The 16,540-nt window shown below is 39.9% G+C and overlaps 1 protein-coding gene and 2 long non-coding RNA genes across 4 annotated transcripts; all 3 read right to left on the bottom strand.

Annotated features, from left to right (window-relative positions):
• Positions 1 to 279: 279 nt before the first annotated feature.
• On the bottom strand, positions 280 to 989 carry LOC126925463 (uncharacterized). Its single transcript, XR_007713937.1, has 2 exons — positions 765 to 989; positions 280 to 601 (listed from the first exon to the last, which is right to left on the bottom strand). It is a non-coding gene; the product is annotated as an uncharacterized LOC126925463 (long non-coding RNA).
• An 8-nt stretch (positions 990 to 997) lies between these two features.
• LOC126925468 (uncharacterized) lies at positions 998 to 2,479 on the bottom strand. The gene is made up of 3 exons (XR_007713942.1): positions 2,303 to 2,479; positions 2,135 to 2,229; positions 998 to 1,723 (listed from the first exon to the last, which is right to left on the bottom strand). It is a non-coding gene; the product is annotated as an uncharacterized LOC126925468 (long non-coding RNA).
• A 2,981-nt stretch (positions 2,480 to 5,460) lies between these two features.
• Positions 5,461 to 16,525, bottom strand: LOC126925460 (transcription cofactor vestigial-like protein 4). Of its 2 annotated transcripts, XM_050741028.1 has the most exons (6): positions 16,161 to 16,525; positions 13,530 to 13,815; positions 9,061 to 9,569; positions 7,511 to 7,681; positions 6,778 to 6,981; positions 5,461 to 6,662 (listed from the first exon to the last, which is right to left on the bottom strand). In XM_050741028.1, the coding sequence occupies exons 3-6, from the start codon at positions 9,140 to 9,142 to the stop codon at positions 6,583 to 6,585; spliced, it is 537 nt and encodes a 178-aa protein (XP_050596985.1). In that variant the 5' UTR covers positions 9,143 to 9,569; positions 13,530 to 13,815; positions 16,161 to 16,525; the 3' UTR covers positions 5,461 to 6,582. The 2 variants fall into 2 exon arrangements, with proteins under 2 accessions (XP_050596985.1, XP_050596986.1); XM_050741029.1 differs by lacking the exon at positions 9,061 to 9,569.
• Between the last annotated feature and the right edge of the window lie 15 nt (positions 16,526 to 16,540).

Genomic DNA, 16,540 nt, shown 5'->3' with positions numbered 1-16,540 from the left:
AGAACAAGGATAAACATTTTGCATGAAAAAGAATTGCAAGTATAGAGTGAGATTTATCGTATGGTAACTCTTCCGCAAAGTCGGAAGTTTCCAAGTTTTCATGGCCAAATATGGATTATTAATTCTGTTAGCTATGCTGGAAGATCGAAGAGATTAACCGGGCTCGTATTTGAAAAGCCGCGACAAAGAAACTAGTTAATTACTACGAATCAATTAACCCTGGCCATTAGTAATAGCATTGGGAGGCGGGGGCACTCGCGACAAGAAGAGAGAAAAGAGTGAGCAAAAACAAAGAAACTTTATTATCGAAGGCCTGCTGCTGCGAGACTAGGGGAAGTATATTAGGAAAAAAAGAGGGGGCCGGGTACAAGAGCATCGTCTCATCGTTCACATCGTTGTTCGCCTCATACGGGGACATTTTGCCCGTGCAAAAAGAGGGGGTCTCTCTGAGGGCTTTCAGCTTCCGAAGAAGGGGTGGGGGCCGGACCAGACCGGGCCATTTTAGTCCTTACAAATTTCTCTTCATTCATCAGCCTCTTCATCATCAACTTCCTTCCTTGAATTTCTTAATAGTTCTCCTAATGACGATCCTTTTAAACGTCTAAAAATAAAGTTGGATTAACCTCTAACAAATACTTCCTTGCCTGCTCTGCTGTATATATCACTTTATCATTTGCACAATTTTGGGAATTTTCAATTGTCAAAGACGTTCCTCCTACTTTTGATGCAGATTACTCTAGTAGAGGGTTGGAGGGACCTCTTACCCCTAAGGAATCCCATGCTTCTCAACCTCCTGAACCCGGAACCTCCAATCTAATCCAGATCATGGTTCAGCCACCAGGCCGCTGAAAAAGAACCTCCTCTATCCATTGTGGCGAAAAGAATTGGCGGTGGTGCGTCTAGCGCATTTTCAGAAGGGGTTCCAGAGCAGCGGTCGGCCCCCGGGCTCTCTCCGCGCGAAAGAAGAGGGGAAACGCATCGTCAGAGGCGTACACAGCCGGGCAACGACTACCGAACGACGTACTAACGAAAGAAAATCGATATGCATGATTCACGCACGCGAGAGAGGACGCCTCGAAGGGGGCCGGGGGACAGGGGTACGCAGGGGTGGGTATACACACGGTGAAAGGCTGTAGGAGAGGCAACGGAGGGGAAGGGAGAACGGAGAGCCACTCTTCTCCCTTCATGCTCCCTTTTGCCGCGAACCAAGGGGACGGAGAGAGCTGTATCAGGCTGTATGTGCGATCAACACACGTAATTCTATACAAGCACACGAGGAGGGGTATTCTTACAATGCTACCCCCTCGGTCACTCGATCAGTCGTGTCCAGAGTCCCATGCTCGTTGCAAACCTTCGTGGCTCTCCTCGTCGACGTTCTCGCGTGTCTTCCTCGTTTACCATGTTTATTTCCATTTGTCAATTTTACGCCCGTTGCTTCTCCTTTCGATCATTTCCAGGATCTATAGCAGTTCCACACGTCATGGGGGTTTTAGTGATGGTTTTCTTCGAATGCGTCGGCGTCGACACGTCCAAGCTACGTCCAGTGCGCGATCGCCGGTGATCCCGCGTTCGTCATTCGATTTTGAGGGCTGATATCGATATTCGGAGGACTTATATACCTCCTCAGTGCATGTGCTGGTGTTTACAGTGGTGACTGGCTATGATAGAGGACCGATCAGTTGTCTTCCACTTTTCTTCTACGGCGTCTGAGAGTAAGATCATCCTGCAGGATATGATCAGCTTTAATGACAGGTAAAAGGATTTCAGAGTTGTTAAAATTTGTGGATCGTTATATGAACTGTGCTATGGAGACTTTCTGATTGTATCATTGATCCGTTTGGTCAATGATAATGAAAAAGTGACTTTTGACAAAATTCCTTTGTATTTTTTTTTTTTTCATGAAAACTTCTTACCTTCTTTTTTATTGCAAACAAAATTTCCAAATTATAGAACTGTTTAAAAATGAAGCTGTACTTAGCTAGAATTGCAATTACATACTTTTCGCAAATGAATCTCTCCTTCTTTCATTCAACTTTAATTTATATCACGAAAAGTGTTTAATTCTTTTTACATCAAGTATTCTGTCACATATTCCTATAGGAGGGTTTACTATAAACTGAGCATGCAACTGCACCGTTTTTTCGCGTTGAGGGTGGCTCGGGGATTTCGATGCGAGGCTAGCAACGTGAGGCATCGAGACGCATCTAAAATTCTATTATCGTCACGTTCCTGTAAAACCGTTGATCGTCAGCTTTATCCTATTAATTCCAATTATTTATCGATTAATTATTTTTAACCCTACCTGTTGCTATATCCATAGGAATCCTTCCATTCTTACTTTAAAAAAAGTGGTCCTTTCCAGTTAAAGCTACCACTCCAAATTCCTTCCTTTTTTAGTACACAAAACGGTTTTCGCAACTGCAGCTTAAAATATTAGTTTAGAAAAGGCACGAAACTTTCAAGATTTTGTCCATAAATTTCTTAAAAGTTAGATTCGTACGAAAACAGATAGCTCCGATAGGCCAGACAATTTGGGGATCTTGATCGTTTGGTTAATTCCAAAAAATCGGGCCGATCGTTCTGGAAGCTGCGCGCATCCGCCTCATGGCGTCGATTTTTCTCGCTTAATTCACGCCACCGATACCAGGTCGACGTGTAACGCAAGAGAATAAAACGAGAAAACGATGCCAGGCTGCGGTCAGCTGGGTCTGGTTCCGAAACAAGATACGCCTGGGACTTAAAATAAACAAACAGTAATATGCCACGAACCGAATAGAAAAGCTAGTCGATCTACTATCGATCTCTAAAAGAGCAAATAAAACTGTACGACGTGGCCACTTGTCGCAAAGGAAGTTAGATTACGGCTATATTATGTTAATAATCCTGAAGAATAGCGATTAGAAGACGGAATGGTATGAAAGAAATTTTTGGAACGCAATTCGATCGAGGGTGAGATAGGAACTTGGATCGATATCTCGGTTGGAACGCGATGGTAGAGCCACTATTTACGGGGGAGACCATCTGTATGGGGTGGCTGTTGGTCCACCGTCAAAGAATTCTCCTCGTGAACCCGATTCGCTCTTCTTTTCTAAAACAGAACGTATTCTTTCAGAAATGTATATATACAATGTGCTTTGTCATCTGTCCTAGCAAAAGCTTTGGATTTTTATAATCATAAACGTTTCAAAACATGATCAATCTTTTAACGAAAATATATTCGCTTGTAATATATAATATTATATATTGAGAATATATATATATTATATATTAAGTCTAATTTCATGAAAGTAGTGAAATAGACGCAACAAAATTCTAGAATGTGTCCAATTCGATACTAATCTAGCGACCTCCCCTTCTGAATGATGTACGAGAGAAATTATAGCATCTAGCAAGGGTAGAATCACTAAGTCACCGCTAGGGGATGCATTTGTGTCCAATGGGAGGGTAGAAGTTCGTAGACAGTCGTAGAAACACCTGCGTGCACGGGGAAATAGCTTCGTCGAGCATCTGCCCGTGGTCTATTGGCCTATTTCCAGCTGCGTTTCACCCCTAGAGGCTGACTAATTCGAAATTGCCGAAAACCATGTTCCCTAATGTCGTTGGGTAACCATCTTGTCCTGGAAAATTCTTGGAAATAATTAAAAACCGCCCTGAGCATCTGTCGTGTTATGAGCCAATAGTAAAAACATATAATCACCTTTGTAAAGCCTAGTACGTTGTGTTACAATGTTTAAAACTCATAAATTCTTCAGTTCATTCATTGAACTTCTTTTAACATTTTGAATATATCGAGAAGAACTTGCCCGATCAGAATTCCTAAGTGAAGAGATGAAGAAACTGTCTGGAGCCCGGAACATGCGACTTTCGCGACTAAGGCGTATCAGTATCGTTTAAAGGGACTGCAAACATGATACGCAACCGGATTAACTTACTCTATATGTCCAAAGAGAAACGTAGACCACTGGTTTATCCTAGTTCCTCGCAGAGCGAAGGTCGTCGTACTTCGGGGAGCGCTCATGGTGGCGTTACTTTGAAAAAACGCTGGAAAACCAGATCGAGTTTCTGCAATTCCGTGTCACGAACATTATACGTTGTTAATAGAACGATTACAAAGCGTAATTTCTTAAGGGGAAAGCCATCGATGCATCATAAAGAGAAAAAATTCGCACTTAGGTTTGAAAGAATCTTCAGCATGATCCCGTTTCTGTATCGTGGCACACTAATTCCAATTTTGACATACTAATCTCCGATAGAATATATATGCTGAATCGAAGAACATCTCGGTAACGAAGATTTAGTTGAATAGACGTTATAATTCAGTGTAGTCGGTTGAAGAGAGTCATCTTCTTGGACGACAGGCAGTAAGGAGCTCGCTGACAGGAAGAGAGACGCGAGTACAGGCTGGAAACGGAGAAACAGGGACGGCAAAGCGTGCATAGGTGGTCGCAATTTGCACCTAGAAGCACAGAGAGCACCGATATCTAGTATCCCGTCGTATTATTACGCTCGAGGGCGTTCGTAAGGGGGAACCGAGGTCCAGGGATGGTCGGCCGGCTAGGTGTAGGCTTACTTTGGACTCTGGTGTGGGATTACCGTACTTATATTCAAGTCTAATATTAAGTTACCATTTTGCTTTACGGCAAGTGAACAGGCTGCCTGCATATAGGAAGCCATCCGAGCGCTCTTGGGACAGTCTGGGTTAGGTCTGGGCCCACCTACGACACGTAAAGCGTCGCTTCTTCCCGGCCCATCATCCTTCGTGGTTTCGTTCCGAAAAAAGTGTCACCAAACTTCGACTTTCATCACTTATTCTGTTTTCAACTAGGAAACTGCTTCTCTCAAAGAGCGGGAATTTTTACTGAAGCTGAAAGAAATACGTTGTGAAGTGGAATTGTGGATCGATGGTATTTAATGATTTGGATAAAAGTGATTTTTACTTGGTTAAATTATTGTATGCATGGAGGCTAGGTGGCTGGAACTGGAGCAGGAACGCGTTTATATGAATCTTTCCCCTGGGAAGTGATCTTTTCTTTGCTACGAATTGGTCTTCCATTGTCAGAAGGGGGTACGAAGTTTTCATAAATTTTGCTATCTGGAGAAAGTGCGCAACTCCGAGGATCTTCAGATAGTATTTTCCATGCTTCAATTTGAATCTTAATATTCAGCTCAATTTTATACCAAAGATAAATCTCTGGAGCTGCAATAAGAAGAATGGGCTGTAGCAATCGAGTTTTAAATGAAAGCACTGAAAATTGGCAGAGAAGAGGATCTGAAGACAATAAGAAGATAGAGGTACTGACTTCTGTGCGTGCTGGGGTTTATGATAAACCTCCTAGCACCATTTGAAATCAGTACTACTCTTCTTAGCAATCTTCACCATCGACCACTAGGGATCTACTGGAGAAGGAAGGATACGTGTTTTCGGCAGCAAGATTGGTATTAAAAATATCATCAGTCGACTTCTTATGTATCCTCTTTCGTTTTCTTTTTTCTCTTCTCTTTGATACAATGTGTGTATATATATATAATTATATATATAGTTACACGAGATGAACACGTGTTACAAGTTTGTGCAACAACCGGTTCAATTTATACGGTTTCGTGCTTATCCTCTACGTTCTTTATAAAGACTCTCGGTTTTCTATAATTACAACATACGCATTACTTATATATATATATATATATATATGTATTGCGAAATATATGTAACATACATACATATATACTAAATACATATATATGTACACGTAATACGTTTAGGCGAATAATTAATTACGTACAAGTCGCACCGTTCATTATACTTTCTCTTCCAACAGCTGCAGTAGTTTTAACTCCATACGATCCTACACCGAACGGAATTCGACGTTTTATTCTTTTTCGGTATTATCTTTTTAATTTTAGAGGAAAATACCGTTCCTCTTCGTGCCATTTATACTACTAATGGACATTACGAAAAACGTATATTTATAACGAAAGACTAAAGTATCAGAAATTCGGCACGATTACACATAGAATGTAATTAGAACTATAGAAGGTTAATCTTCGTTAATTTTCTTAAAAATCTCACTTCTTTTCTTCAGATTCTTACTGCAGCAAAAAGAAGTTAAAAGGAATGAACGGATCTAGCGAGTCTTCTAGTATTTAGCGAGGCAGTATGGAACATCGTATAATAAATAACTTGAGGCCTCTGAGGCCGCGATGATGGCATGATTAAAAGAATACGCGTCTATATATACAGTATCTCGAGTACAATTGTCCCAAGAAGTTAGAAAAATCGCGGTACGCCGTCGATTGCACCCAAGAGCATCTATGACATTTCAAGGACACTTAGGTACTCTTTCGTTCTGCTTCCCACGCGAACCAAACAATAATAATGGTAATAATAATAATATTATAATAATATTAATACAGAGTTCATTGGTTGCTCCCACTGTTTCTTCTACGGATATTAACAGCAATTTCACGTTAATTTATGGATTAATTAAACAGGTAATGGAACCACACTGGATGTCACAATGAAGAAAACAGAAGCAACAGCAATAACGCAACGATGATGAAGACTTTTGGTTAACTGTCCGGCAGTTAGGTCGAGTCCTTGCTTCTGCTGGTTGCCTGCAGCCTTGTCCAGGTTTCCCCAAGAGCCTTTGCAAAGTGATCATCCACTAAAAAAGTTTTTTTAAATTTGTATAAATTTCTTGTTTAACTCTTCCTGCCTTTTATAAAATAAAACAATGAATTCATTGGGAAAGAAATTGTTTTTTTTTTTTAATAACGTACCACTGAGGCCTGCTTCTTTGTCAGTAGTGGTGGCGTTAAAAACTGCAGCGTACTCTTCTAGGCCTAAAGATCGCTTGAAATGCTCCTCTATTGCAGGGTCACTCACACCACCCACAGTTCTGACCCCGGTTCTTTGGCCTCCTGCTGCCGCCGACGGCGTCAGTGATGGGGTGGGCGTCACTGCCGTGTCCTCGATAGTTGTTCCTGGTAAACAGTACATATTTACTATTTCATCTAACATAAAATATGACATAGAACATACCCCAAAAATGTTTGATGTAGCGAAGAAACTTTTAATATCACAAATAATTAATACTAAAGGCTATTAAAAGCAATTCTACTAAGCTTATTAATGACAATAAATAAAATGAAATTAAAATGTTCAGTTTGGAATTCTGACCCCATTTTTATTTTCAAATCCAGTCAAACTAACTTTCAATCCATGCTAACTCGATTTTATTTTAAAAAATTCAAAACTTTAGCTGGTTTTTCTCTTTCAGAATTCTTCTCAGAGGAATTCCAGCTTGTAGCTAACGTGAATCGTATATTCCTCTATTCAAGGCAAGCATCTGCGCGACGTGCATCACGCCACATTGTCAAAGCACGCAGTCACCCCATGCGTCAGACAATAGCCTGTTCTTGGTTGCCCCCCGCGAGGCCAAGAACAACGGCAGCCAGCCACTCGCCTAACGAATTCGCGTAGAACACCAGGAACTCGCAAGCAGAAGCTTACCAGGTTGCGGTGTGGTAGGAACAATCACGCTGGGCCTGTTGTGATGATGATGATGATGGACCCTGGCTGCGGACATGTCCAGAGCTTCACTTTGGATAGGATCCCTCCTACGCTCCTTACGCCACGCGCTACTCGGTTTCCGGTGGAGATTCGTCGTCTTCGGCCTCTCTTCTGTACAATAGATAAAGATCTTCAGATAATTTGAACTCTGTGCTTTTAACATATTATTCAGATTGAGAATTCTATTTTTCTAAATGAAACTTTTTATAAGTTTATATATATTTAGGCTTGCTAGTTTGTGAAATAGTTGTCTTTTTATGTTGTAAATATTCTGGTTGGTTGTTCGAGGTTCTTTAAAAAGGGATTTACTTTTACTCTAAGAGGGAGGTTTTTAAATGGGCATAAAAGTACAGAGAGTCTCTTGCAGATTAGAAACAACGGTAATTGTCAGGATGTTGGAGGAGTTTCTTTATATTTTAGAGCAGTCTCTGTAAATAAATGCAATAACGAGGTTGTTTGATATTTTAAATAATCTTCATTTCCTCTTCCTATAGATAAGATTTATAGACATATAGTCTAAACTATAGCGATCCCTAAACTGCATGCAGCTACGCAACCAAACATCTATCCTCGACTATTTCTTGCACGTACAACTATAAATCATGATTGATAGCTCGGAGAAGCAGCGAATGGTCCGGGTTTCAAGCCATCCTTGATTCACCCTGCAATTCCTACGCTAAGTCATTCTTGTAATTCTCGAAACGATCTTGCGATCATTAAAAAATGAAGAGATCGCGTAAATCTGTATTCGAGCCTGCGGCATCGCACTTAATTTATTTATAAAACATCACGGATCACCTATTTCCGTTTCCCGTGATATATAAAATCGGAAATCGATCTAGCAACCCCTCGAACGATCGAGAAACGCGCGGAGGAGCGCGAGGAGAATAAAAGAGAGAGGTGGAAGAGGAGAGCGCGAAGGGTGAGCAGAGAAACGAGACTGGTTCCCAGGATGGGGCAGGAAGTGCCTAATAGCCGTGAGAGGATCGTCAGGAAGACGGTCAAACTGGTTTAAAGGCAAAGGATGAGCCAGCGGCCAGGGAAAAGATGAATGGACCGAACGCGTGGATCGAAGCCGAGATCGTTCCGTTCAATTAACTATCTGGCTGCTGAGTTCTGCCATACTTTCGTCGAATTGAACAGAAGAGACCAGCTTACAAGTTTAATTTACAGAAGAGACCAGAGGCCACAGCTCTGAAATATTAATGGAAGCTAGTTAATTTCAAATAAAGAGTTGAATTCATTACAGATGCATATAGAGTACAATTTATCAGAGATAGATCACTTTCGAATTCATCTAATTACACTGTTCTTTCACTTCTTTTTTTACATTTGACGTTGAGTACCATGAGAGAGTACCACTTCTCTGAAGCCTCGGATCCTTTTAACAGCGTGTATTCACATACGTATAAAAGTTATTTAGCGAACCTAAATGAAAAGGTTCAGAGAAACGACATCCCATAAACGATCCAGAACGTTTCCTCACGTACCTCCGGGTTTGTATACCGTTTGAAAGTTCTCCGTAGTGAGCCACGGCTGCCAGAAACACCTTCTCCTCGGCGAGATCTCCATGCTTCGAAAAATCTTCAGGTGTCATGAACCCAACTTGCAACCACCATGAATACCAACAAGATTAATCATAAATCAATGATTCCTCCTCTCTTATTCTCTCATAGACGGTCCATAGTGCTTGAAGAGGCGCAGAATATCGTGAACCACCGACTGGTTCCCATCAAGTTATAAAAATTGCACAGATTTCAAGCCACTTTTTACAATCCTCTCCTTGTTTCTTCTTTTACGAAATCGGTTTCAGAGAATAGAATACGCGGAATATCCTTTCCATGGGAGGATCTTCTTCTCACCGAAGAAAGTGGCTTCCATGATGTCCTGGTAGCCTCGAGGAGAACTCGAAGAAAGCGGCGTGACGCGATCTATCGACGAATTCGACTGGTCGTCGGCCAGAAATCAGGACCATTGGCTCTTACAAGTATGACCCAGGCTGGAGGATCACCAGATTGTTGAAACTAACACGTTAAAGGATATGGAACGATTGGGGACATTGGATACGAGTTTTCTGGAAAGATAGACAGAGTCAGAGATACGTGGATTCGTGAATGCCCCTCTTAACACGACTGTCTTAAGATTCATTCATTCATCCGCCTCGTCCCGTCGTCTGCCCCCTCCACAGCTGGTGAAGCTTGCCTTTTACACATGCACACGGTCTGCACGCTTGGATCTAGCGATGGCTCCGTTTTATCAATCATTCTTGAACAAATTTCTTCTGATATAGTATATATATATATATATAGATATATAGATTAGTATCTTTTGAAACTTTCTAGAGCTTGTAGAATCACGATATTAGTGTCGTTCTAATATCACTGCTAAGGTAAGATTATCTTCAGAAACTTGGAAGAGGAGTTTTTGAAAACCCTATTAGAAAAGTAATTAATTTTTATATTAAATATAGCGTGGAAATTAATTCAGATGTTTTACCATATAGAAGAATGGAGGGTTTAACATTTCCTGATTTGAGTATTATTCAATGCTTGTTTTAGGATTAATTCGAAGGTGTGTGATTGAAAGCCATCGCTATTTGGCTGCAACGGTGTGAGTGTTAAGGGATACAGGCACCTCTGGCCAACTAACTCGCTTCTTTCCTCTTTCTTCTTCCTCTTTCCCCTTTTTTCCGTAGCAGGTAAGCGATCGATGCACATGTGCGTCCAGTACACGTGCACACTACGTCTAACGCCGTCACGTTGGCGAAAAAGTTTCGCCTGATAAGGACCTTCCGATTCCTTCCGTTAGTTCTGTAAAGTACTCGAATTCGAATACTGTCAGTTGTCTCGAAGGTACCTTCGATGCCCTTCTTTCATTCACTTTTGGACAATGATACATACGTATATGTACTTTCGACGCATTTTTTAAATAATAATTACATGCTCTGTGAACATCAACATCGTTACCATAAAAAAAATCTATAATTTCAATAATGGTATAGGCGACCTTGAATATTATTACAATATAATATATTCCGTTGTAATTGTATCTATCTATGCTTCAAGAATTAATATTCAAAGATGGAAAGACGTCGTGAATCTAATTATTTTCAAATATATTTCACGCATTCGAATCAGAGTCCAGAGGCTAAATAAAAAGATTAGTCAGAATAGGTCAAGAACCTTGAAGCCTATCGATTTAGGCAAGCTATGGAACTCTGTATTATTGTTAGTCGTGTGATACCTAAGCAAGATCAAGGTGGCAAGTTATCCTCGAGGAATCGTGAGGCATTGAGGAGGAATGCTAGGCATTTTAATAGCAACGCAACCAGGTAATCGCGTATGGTTATCAGACGTCCGTACACCAGCGAATCGCGGTTTCGTAGGCGTGAATTCGTCGAATACTTCGATACATTTCGAACACGCTTGCTATATTTCTTCCTCGTGCTTCAAAAATCTGAATTTAATTGAAATATATGTATATCTAATTGATATTCCTGCTAGACGAGCATAATTCACATTTTATGGAATGTGCTGAATTAAAAAGAAACCTGCTAACTAGACGTAGTGAAAATTAATATCTAAATATCGATCGAAACGGTGCTCTCCATTTTCTAGTAAAAAAATAAAATTGAAATAATACTTGTTTAAAAAGAAAAAAAATTATCTCTCTTTGTAGAATTCTCAAAAACCCAAAAACTATCAGAATCTCTATTCTCTACATCGGTACATTGCTTGAGCTTCTTTTTCAAAATATTCAAAAGTATTCAAATATTTCAAGTATTCAAAATAAAAGGATTCGGATCCGCAGTTCATTTAAAAATTGACAAGTATGATAGTAAATCTATCTAAATTCTACAAAGGTAAGAGATCACCGAGAGATCAAGTTGCTCGAGTTTACCCTCTGGTATGATATTGAAATAATTGACCACGCCGATAAGTAGTAGAACCGACCGGGCAAACGTATTTTTGGTCATCGAGAAAGTCACAGAATGCGCCATCATCCGCAGGCAGATGCAACTACGTCTGGTATTCGGAACAGGTTCGAGGCACGGCATTCCATCACAACAAACCACACACAGGAGGAACCAGTCACACTCTCGAGAACCGGGGCTCGTTATGCTTCGCTGTCCGTTTCGATAGAGAGAGAGAGAAGAGAGAGAGAAAGAGAGAGAGAGAGAGGAGCAACTCGATGATTTATGAAAATCATCGCCGCGAACGCGTCGTCATGCTCCCGATTGCCCTCGAAAGTGGAACCTTTTCTCTAATGCGTCACACTTTGCAGCTACACCTTTTTCTGACCATACACATTCTTCGCTGTGTCATTTAAATCAATTCTCCTTGATTTACACCCTCAATTTAAAAAGAAGCCATGGAAGGTAGATATTCCTAAATAATATGAATTTGTGGACCTTATAAAATTGGATACGAACGATCCTTTTTAATATTGTAAAAGTACGAAATTAATTTCTAGATTTATAACTAAGAAATTGGATATTAGTTTCTCTTCGAAGCTTCTCTCGCATATTGAAGAAAATATTACCGGGTTTCTTAACTGGAAGAGAAACGAGGAGGATACACGATGATTTATGTTTTATCAAATACCAATGAATCAGTTTTCGATAAGAAACCTAGTTCCACTCCTATATTCCCTCCATAGCTTCAGCACTCGAAACAACTAAAATCTCAACACGATTCAAAAGTGATATAATAAAATCCATCGTGTCTTCGTTCATTAAAATACCAGAATGAACCTCGTAACATAATAGAATGATTCAACTATTCCAATGCGGGAAGACTATTGTTTACGGTCGATTACACACTAGACTATTGCGAAAATGACACACTTTAGCCAGCAAACGTTTCGTGATACTGTGAGAAGCGGCTTTAAGAATACAGAATAATCAGACTGACTCCTTTCAACAAGAAGATTAATCGAAACGTGTTCCGAGAGTAGAATGAAATTGTTTTGATGTTTGTTTAATGTTTGTTAATGTTTGTGTCTGGTTTGTTTAATTGTTTGAAATGAAACGTCACAGGAGACTCGTTCGAGGCTCTTGCCAAGGAGTCCGTCGGAGGAGTCGCGAACGCGACGAATCTAAAATAAACGCCGCACAATGTTATCTAATTCGACGCGAAATTGGCATTTCGCAGGAATGCGGGCTCGTACTGGCCTCCTCTCTTCTTACATAGATCCTCAACAACCCTACCGAACAAATTCCATCAATTCGTTCGACGGACCGTGATTTATCTGGCCGCGGTTAGTCATGGAAACGAGACCTTTTAATCGCCTTCGTGGACTCAGAAATTTCCTGGAGGAAGTGTGAATGCTTCTGGGTAAAAACTTTGGAGCATAACATGGTAAACTGGATATCTGAAAATGATCTGGTTTTAGGTTTCATGGAAATTGGGTTGATGGGTTAATTATGTTTTCTTCACTTTCTTCTATTACCCTAAGATTATAATGTGCAAAAGTTGGAAACTTTTTGTGCGTACTAGTATGTAAAATTAACGCGAATTTTACGTGTACAGAGTACCGCAGAAAGCATAATCAACAACATCGCGTAATCTAAATTCCACGGTCGTAGCCAACACATTCCATTGCCCATAATTTTAGTTTTACTTCCAGTTTTCATTTTGTAACGTAACGTAAGTTTACGCTTTACTACGAAAACAATTTGACACTCGTTAAGATATTATATTTTGCCCTGTAATATCCTGTACCTTGAAACGGTACAATTAGAATAGCCTTAGCTCTCAATCATAATGCAATCATACTTTGAAATAACAACTGGTGACGGTGACAACTGATTGTTGTACCAGTGATCTATATCGAGCTAAATAACAATTTGTTATGGAATATCCAGTTCAGTTTCCGATCCACTATAAGCTTGATCAATCAACAATCACGAACAATCACCAGCAATCCGTTGAAAGCTTAAGTCACGAGGCAAACTGACCTTGCACCATGGTAGCCGCCCTGGAGAGGACGTCCAAGGCGCTCTCGACGGCGGACATCTCTTCTCGCGTACTTCTTCTTCGACAACTTGAACAAAGGTATCCTTGATCCACCAATTTCACCCTTTTTAGTTTTTATTTCTAAAAGAACTTCACTCGTCCGCGGGATTGAACTTCAGATAGGAAGCGTTTCTCGAGGTAGAGATGCAGCAGGTGTTCGTCACACGGGTTGAAATTCCCGCGATAGAACGCTGACGACCACGGCACCGTCACGAGGATCTCTGCTCTCTGGGGACAGAAGTCGAAGTTAACTGTTTGGGGGCCTTCCTCGCGGCCGAAGCCAGTACAAATAAAGTAAAACGGGGATTAAAAAACGTGACATTGTCTGTGGAATGCGGACCCCTCACCAGAGGTCTGCCGCCCGCGTCCTCCGCCTCTTCGCGTGCAGCCCACCCGACGCCGCTTCGCGAGTCCCCACGCGTATCCACTCGATCCCAGATCCCACTCCACCCACCGTTAACATACCGACTAGTAATGGCTTCGAATTACTCTTCAATTATTAGATTAGAACAAAAGTTCTTACCATTTTTATATACATATATAGACTTACATGTATATATTTGATTTGAGATGTGTTCAATAACGTACATTATAGTGGATAAGTATTTGGAGACTCGCAAATTATTGCAAATATATAAAATAGTTCAAATAAAGCTTTCTGATCTTTTATCTCAGGGAACTACATACAATTAGTAGACATTGGGAACATTAATAGTTGGTACTATGTAGTGTAAATAGAAAAGCAATAATCGAAGCTTGATGAAATATATCTGTTCAATATTGATATCTTAGAATGATCGGAATATATGTTTTCAACCATATTCCAAAAGTTTCTATGGACTTTATGAGGTATAAGCTATTTATTAGGGACAAATATAGAAGTTGATCAATGCCGGTATATTACTTGTTTCAGTTTCAATTTAGCAGAACATTTGATCGCAATTAAGGCAAGAAGTAAAGAATTAACAATAGAGAGACTTTCTTCTATTATAATGTTGAAAGTATAATAAAAAATACCAATGTTTTGATTGAATTGCAACAAGTGTGCAAATATTTATACAAGGTAATATATGTACCATGTGTGACATGTCGTGACATCGAAAATTATATCACCGCTGAAAGAAAGAAAATCCTTTAGGATCTTGTATTTTTTACATACAAAGCTTTATTTAAGGATATAAACGCTAAGAAGATATTAAGAGTTACTTGATCGGTGATACTTGTGCGTATGTTTGTACAGTGATAACTCCGTATTATGTAGGCATACTCAAAGCTATTACTAGTCACAGTGTTTTCCTCTTCTTACTCTCATATCGCGCCTCCTGCTCTCTTTCCAAACTTCCACGCAACCGGCGTCGCAATTTCATTTCTAACAACATAAACAATGCCTTTTAAATAGTACTTTCAACCTATTATTGTGTCTCTCATCGACTCCTTTCGGAAAAAAATAAGAATTATCTAAGGTGAATGCATACTTTTCGTACTCGATAGTAATAACAAAAGTGAAATTTTGTTTTTCTAGTGTAATAAGTATACTTAGAAGGATGAGTATTAAAGTCCAATTGGAGTAAAAGGAAGCCAATAATCTGGTAATTTGGATCAAATACTTTTACTCCCACTCCGATATTCTTGCAAGCTTTTCTTGGATTCTTCCTGAAACGTATCTTGTCAATAATATCTTTTTTTAAATACTAATCTCTCGTTGGAATGTAGAGTTACTGATAAACATTCAATCGAAGATTACAAGTCAGAGAAGTAAATAATCGCCCCTCGCTAAATGAAATTCATCGCAAGCGATGAATCAACGAAACGCCGGGCACGCGAATTCCAGTCTCATGTAACAACAACATACACGCAAACGCGCGGGCATAATTAAAAAAGTTCAAATCTGTAACAAACATTTCTCGTAGAAAGCCTGATAAAAGAATAATTTCTGAAAATCACTCTGTATCATTGCTGCAGTTCATGAATTTTTATGTCTCAATCTCATTCTCGTTTTAACAAGACTTAATATTCTAAGAAAAGATGTTGCACAGGACTCAAACAAAAGACTATGTATATCAATACAACAATAATATACCTCTGTATCCTCTTCAAGCATGAGAAATTAAAAAAAGAAAGAAATTGGGCTAAAAAGGACAAAGACCAAGGTTAATAGAAAGTAGACGACCAGTAATGATTTTAGTCATTTTCTTACCAACTTTATACATTCTAAGAAAATCTTTAATGTAAAATAAAAATGAGGAAGCATGCATATCAGTGCCGCAATAATATACTTCTGTATATTTTTCAAACTTGAGAAGTTAGAAAAATTGTAATTGTGCCGAAAACTGGACTAGAAGAACAAAATGCAGGATTAATAGAAAGTAGACGGTAAATCGGTAACGATTTTTATAATTTTTTTACCGACTGAGCATAATGAAACGTACCCCTCGCCTCTCCGCCCGTCTTGAGGCAAGAATCGATAGAGGAATGCGACGTAGCGTGAAGAAAAAAAAAGGAACGAGCCACGCATTCCTCAAGGTAAATCGAACTTAAGGTGGTTCTTCCCCCTATTTCCATGATTCACTCACCGATGTTTCTGCATTGACAGGCTGACGAACAGAGGATCAAACATCCGGCACGACGTCCGCTGGCACGTCGAGCCAACGCACAGTACGTATTTTCATTGAAAACGATGGAAAATCTAATGGTATGCGGTCGAACACACAAGGAACACAGGCTCTTTGACACACGAGAGCCAGCCTCGATTCCCCACTACTTAAACATTACGCTGGAATGTCTGGTATTCGTCCGTCGAAGCGCTCTCTAGCGGGAAGATTGCCAAAGGCACAAACGCGCGCCACGCCGACCGTATAAATACAGTTCAAACTCCCTCTTTTCCCTCCAACAATTATGCCTACAATTTCATATAATTTTTTCTTAGTAAACAAAATTTTTGAAGGGCAAATTT

The sequence above is a fragment of the Bombus affinis genome, chromosome 16 (genome assembly GCF_024516045.1).
Source record: "Bombus affinis isolate iyBomAffi1 chromosome 16, iyBomAffi1.2, whole genome shotgun sequence".
In the NCBI taxonomy this organism is placed as follows: domain Eukaryota; kingdom Metazoa; phylum Arthropoda; class Insecta; order Hymenoptera; family Apidae; genus Bombus; species Bombus affinis.
This window is presented reverse-complemented; position numbering and strand designations above follow the sequence as displayed.

Bases quoted from the DNA above. Each gene is read 5' to 3' on its own strand.
- LOC126925460 (XM_050741028.1), bottom strand. From the start codon at position 9,142: ATGGAGATCTCGCCGAGGAGAAGGTGTTTCTGGCAGCCGTGGCTCACT. The intron at 7,682-9,060 runs GTACGTGAGGAA...TCTATTGTACAG, and splicing joins AACGGTATACAAACCCGGAG to AAGAGAGGCCGAAGACGACG. The intron at 6,982-7,510 runs GTAAGCTTCTGC...ACTGTTTACCAG, and splicing joins TCCTACCACACCGCAACCTG to GAACAACTATCGAGGACACG.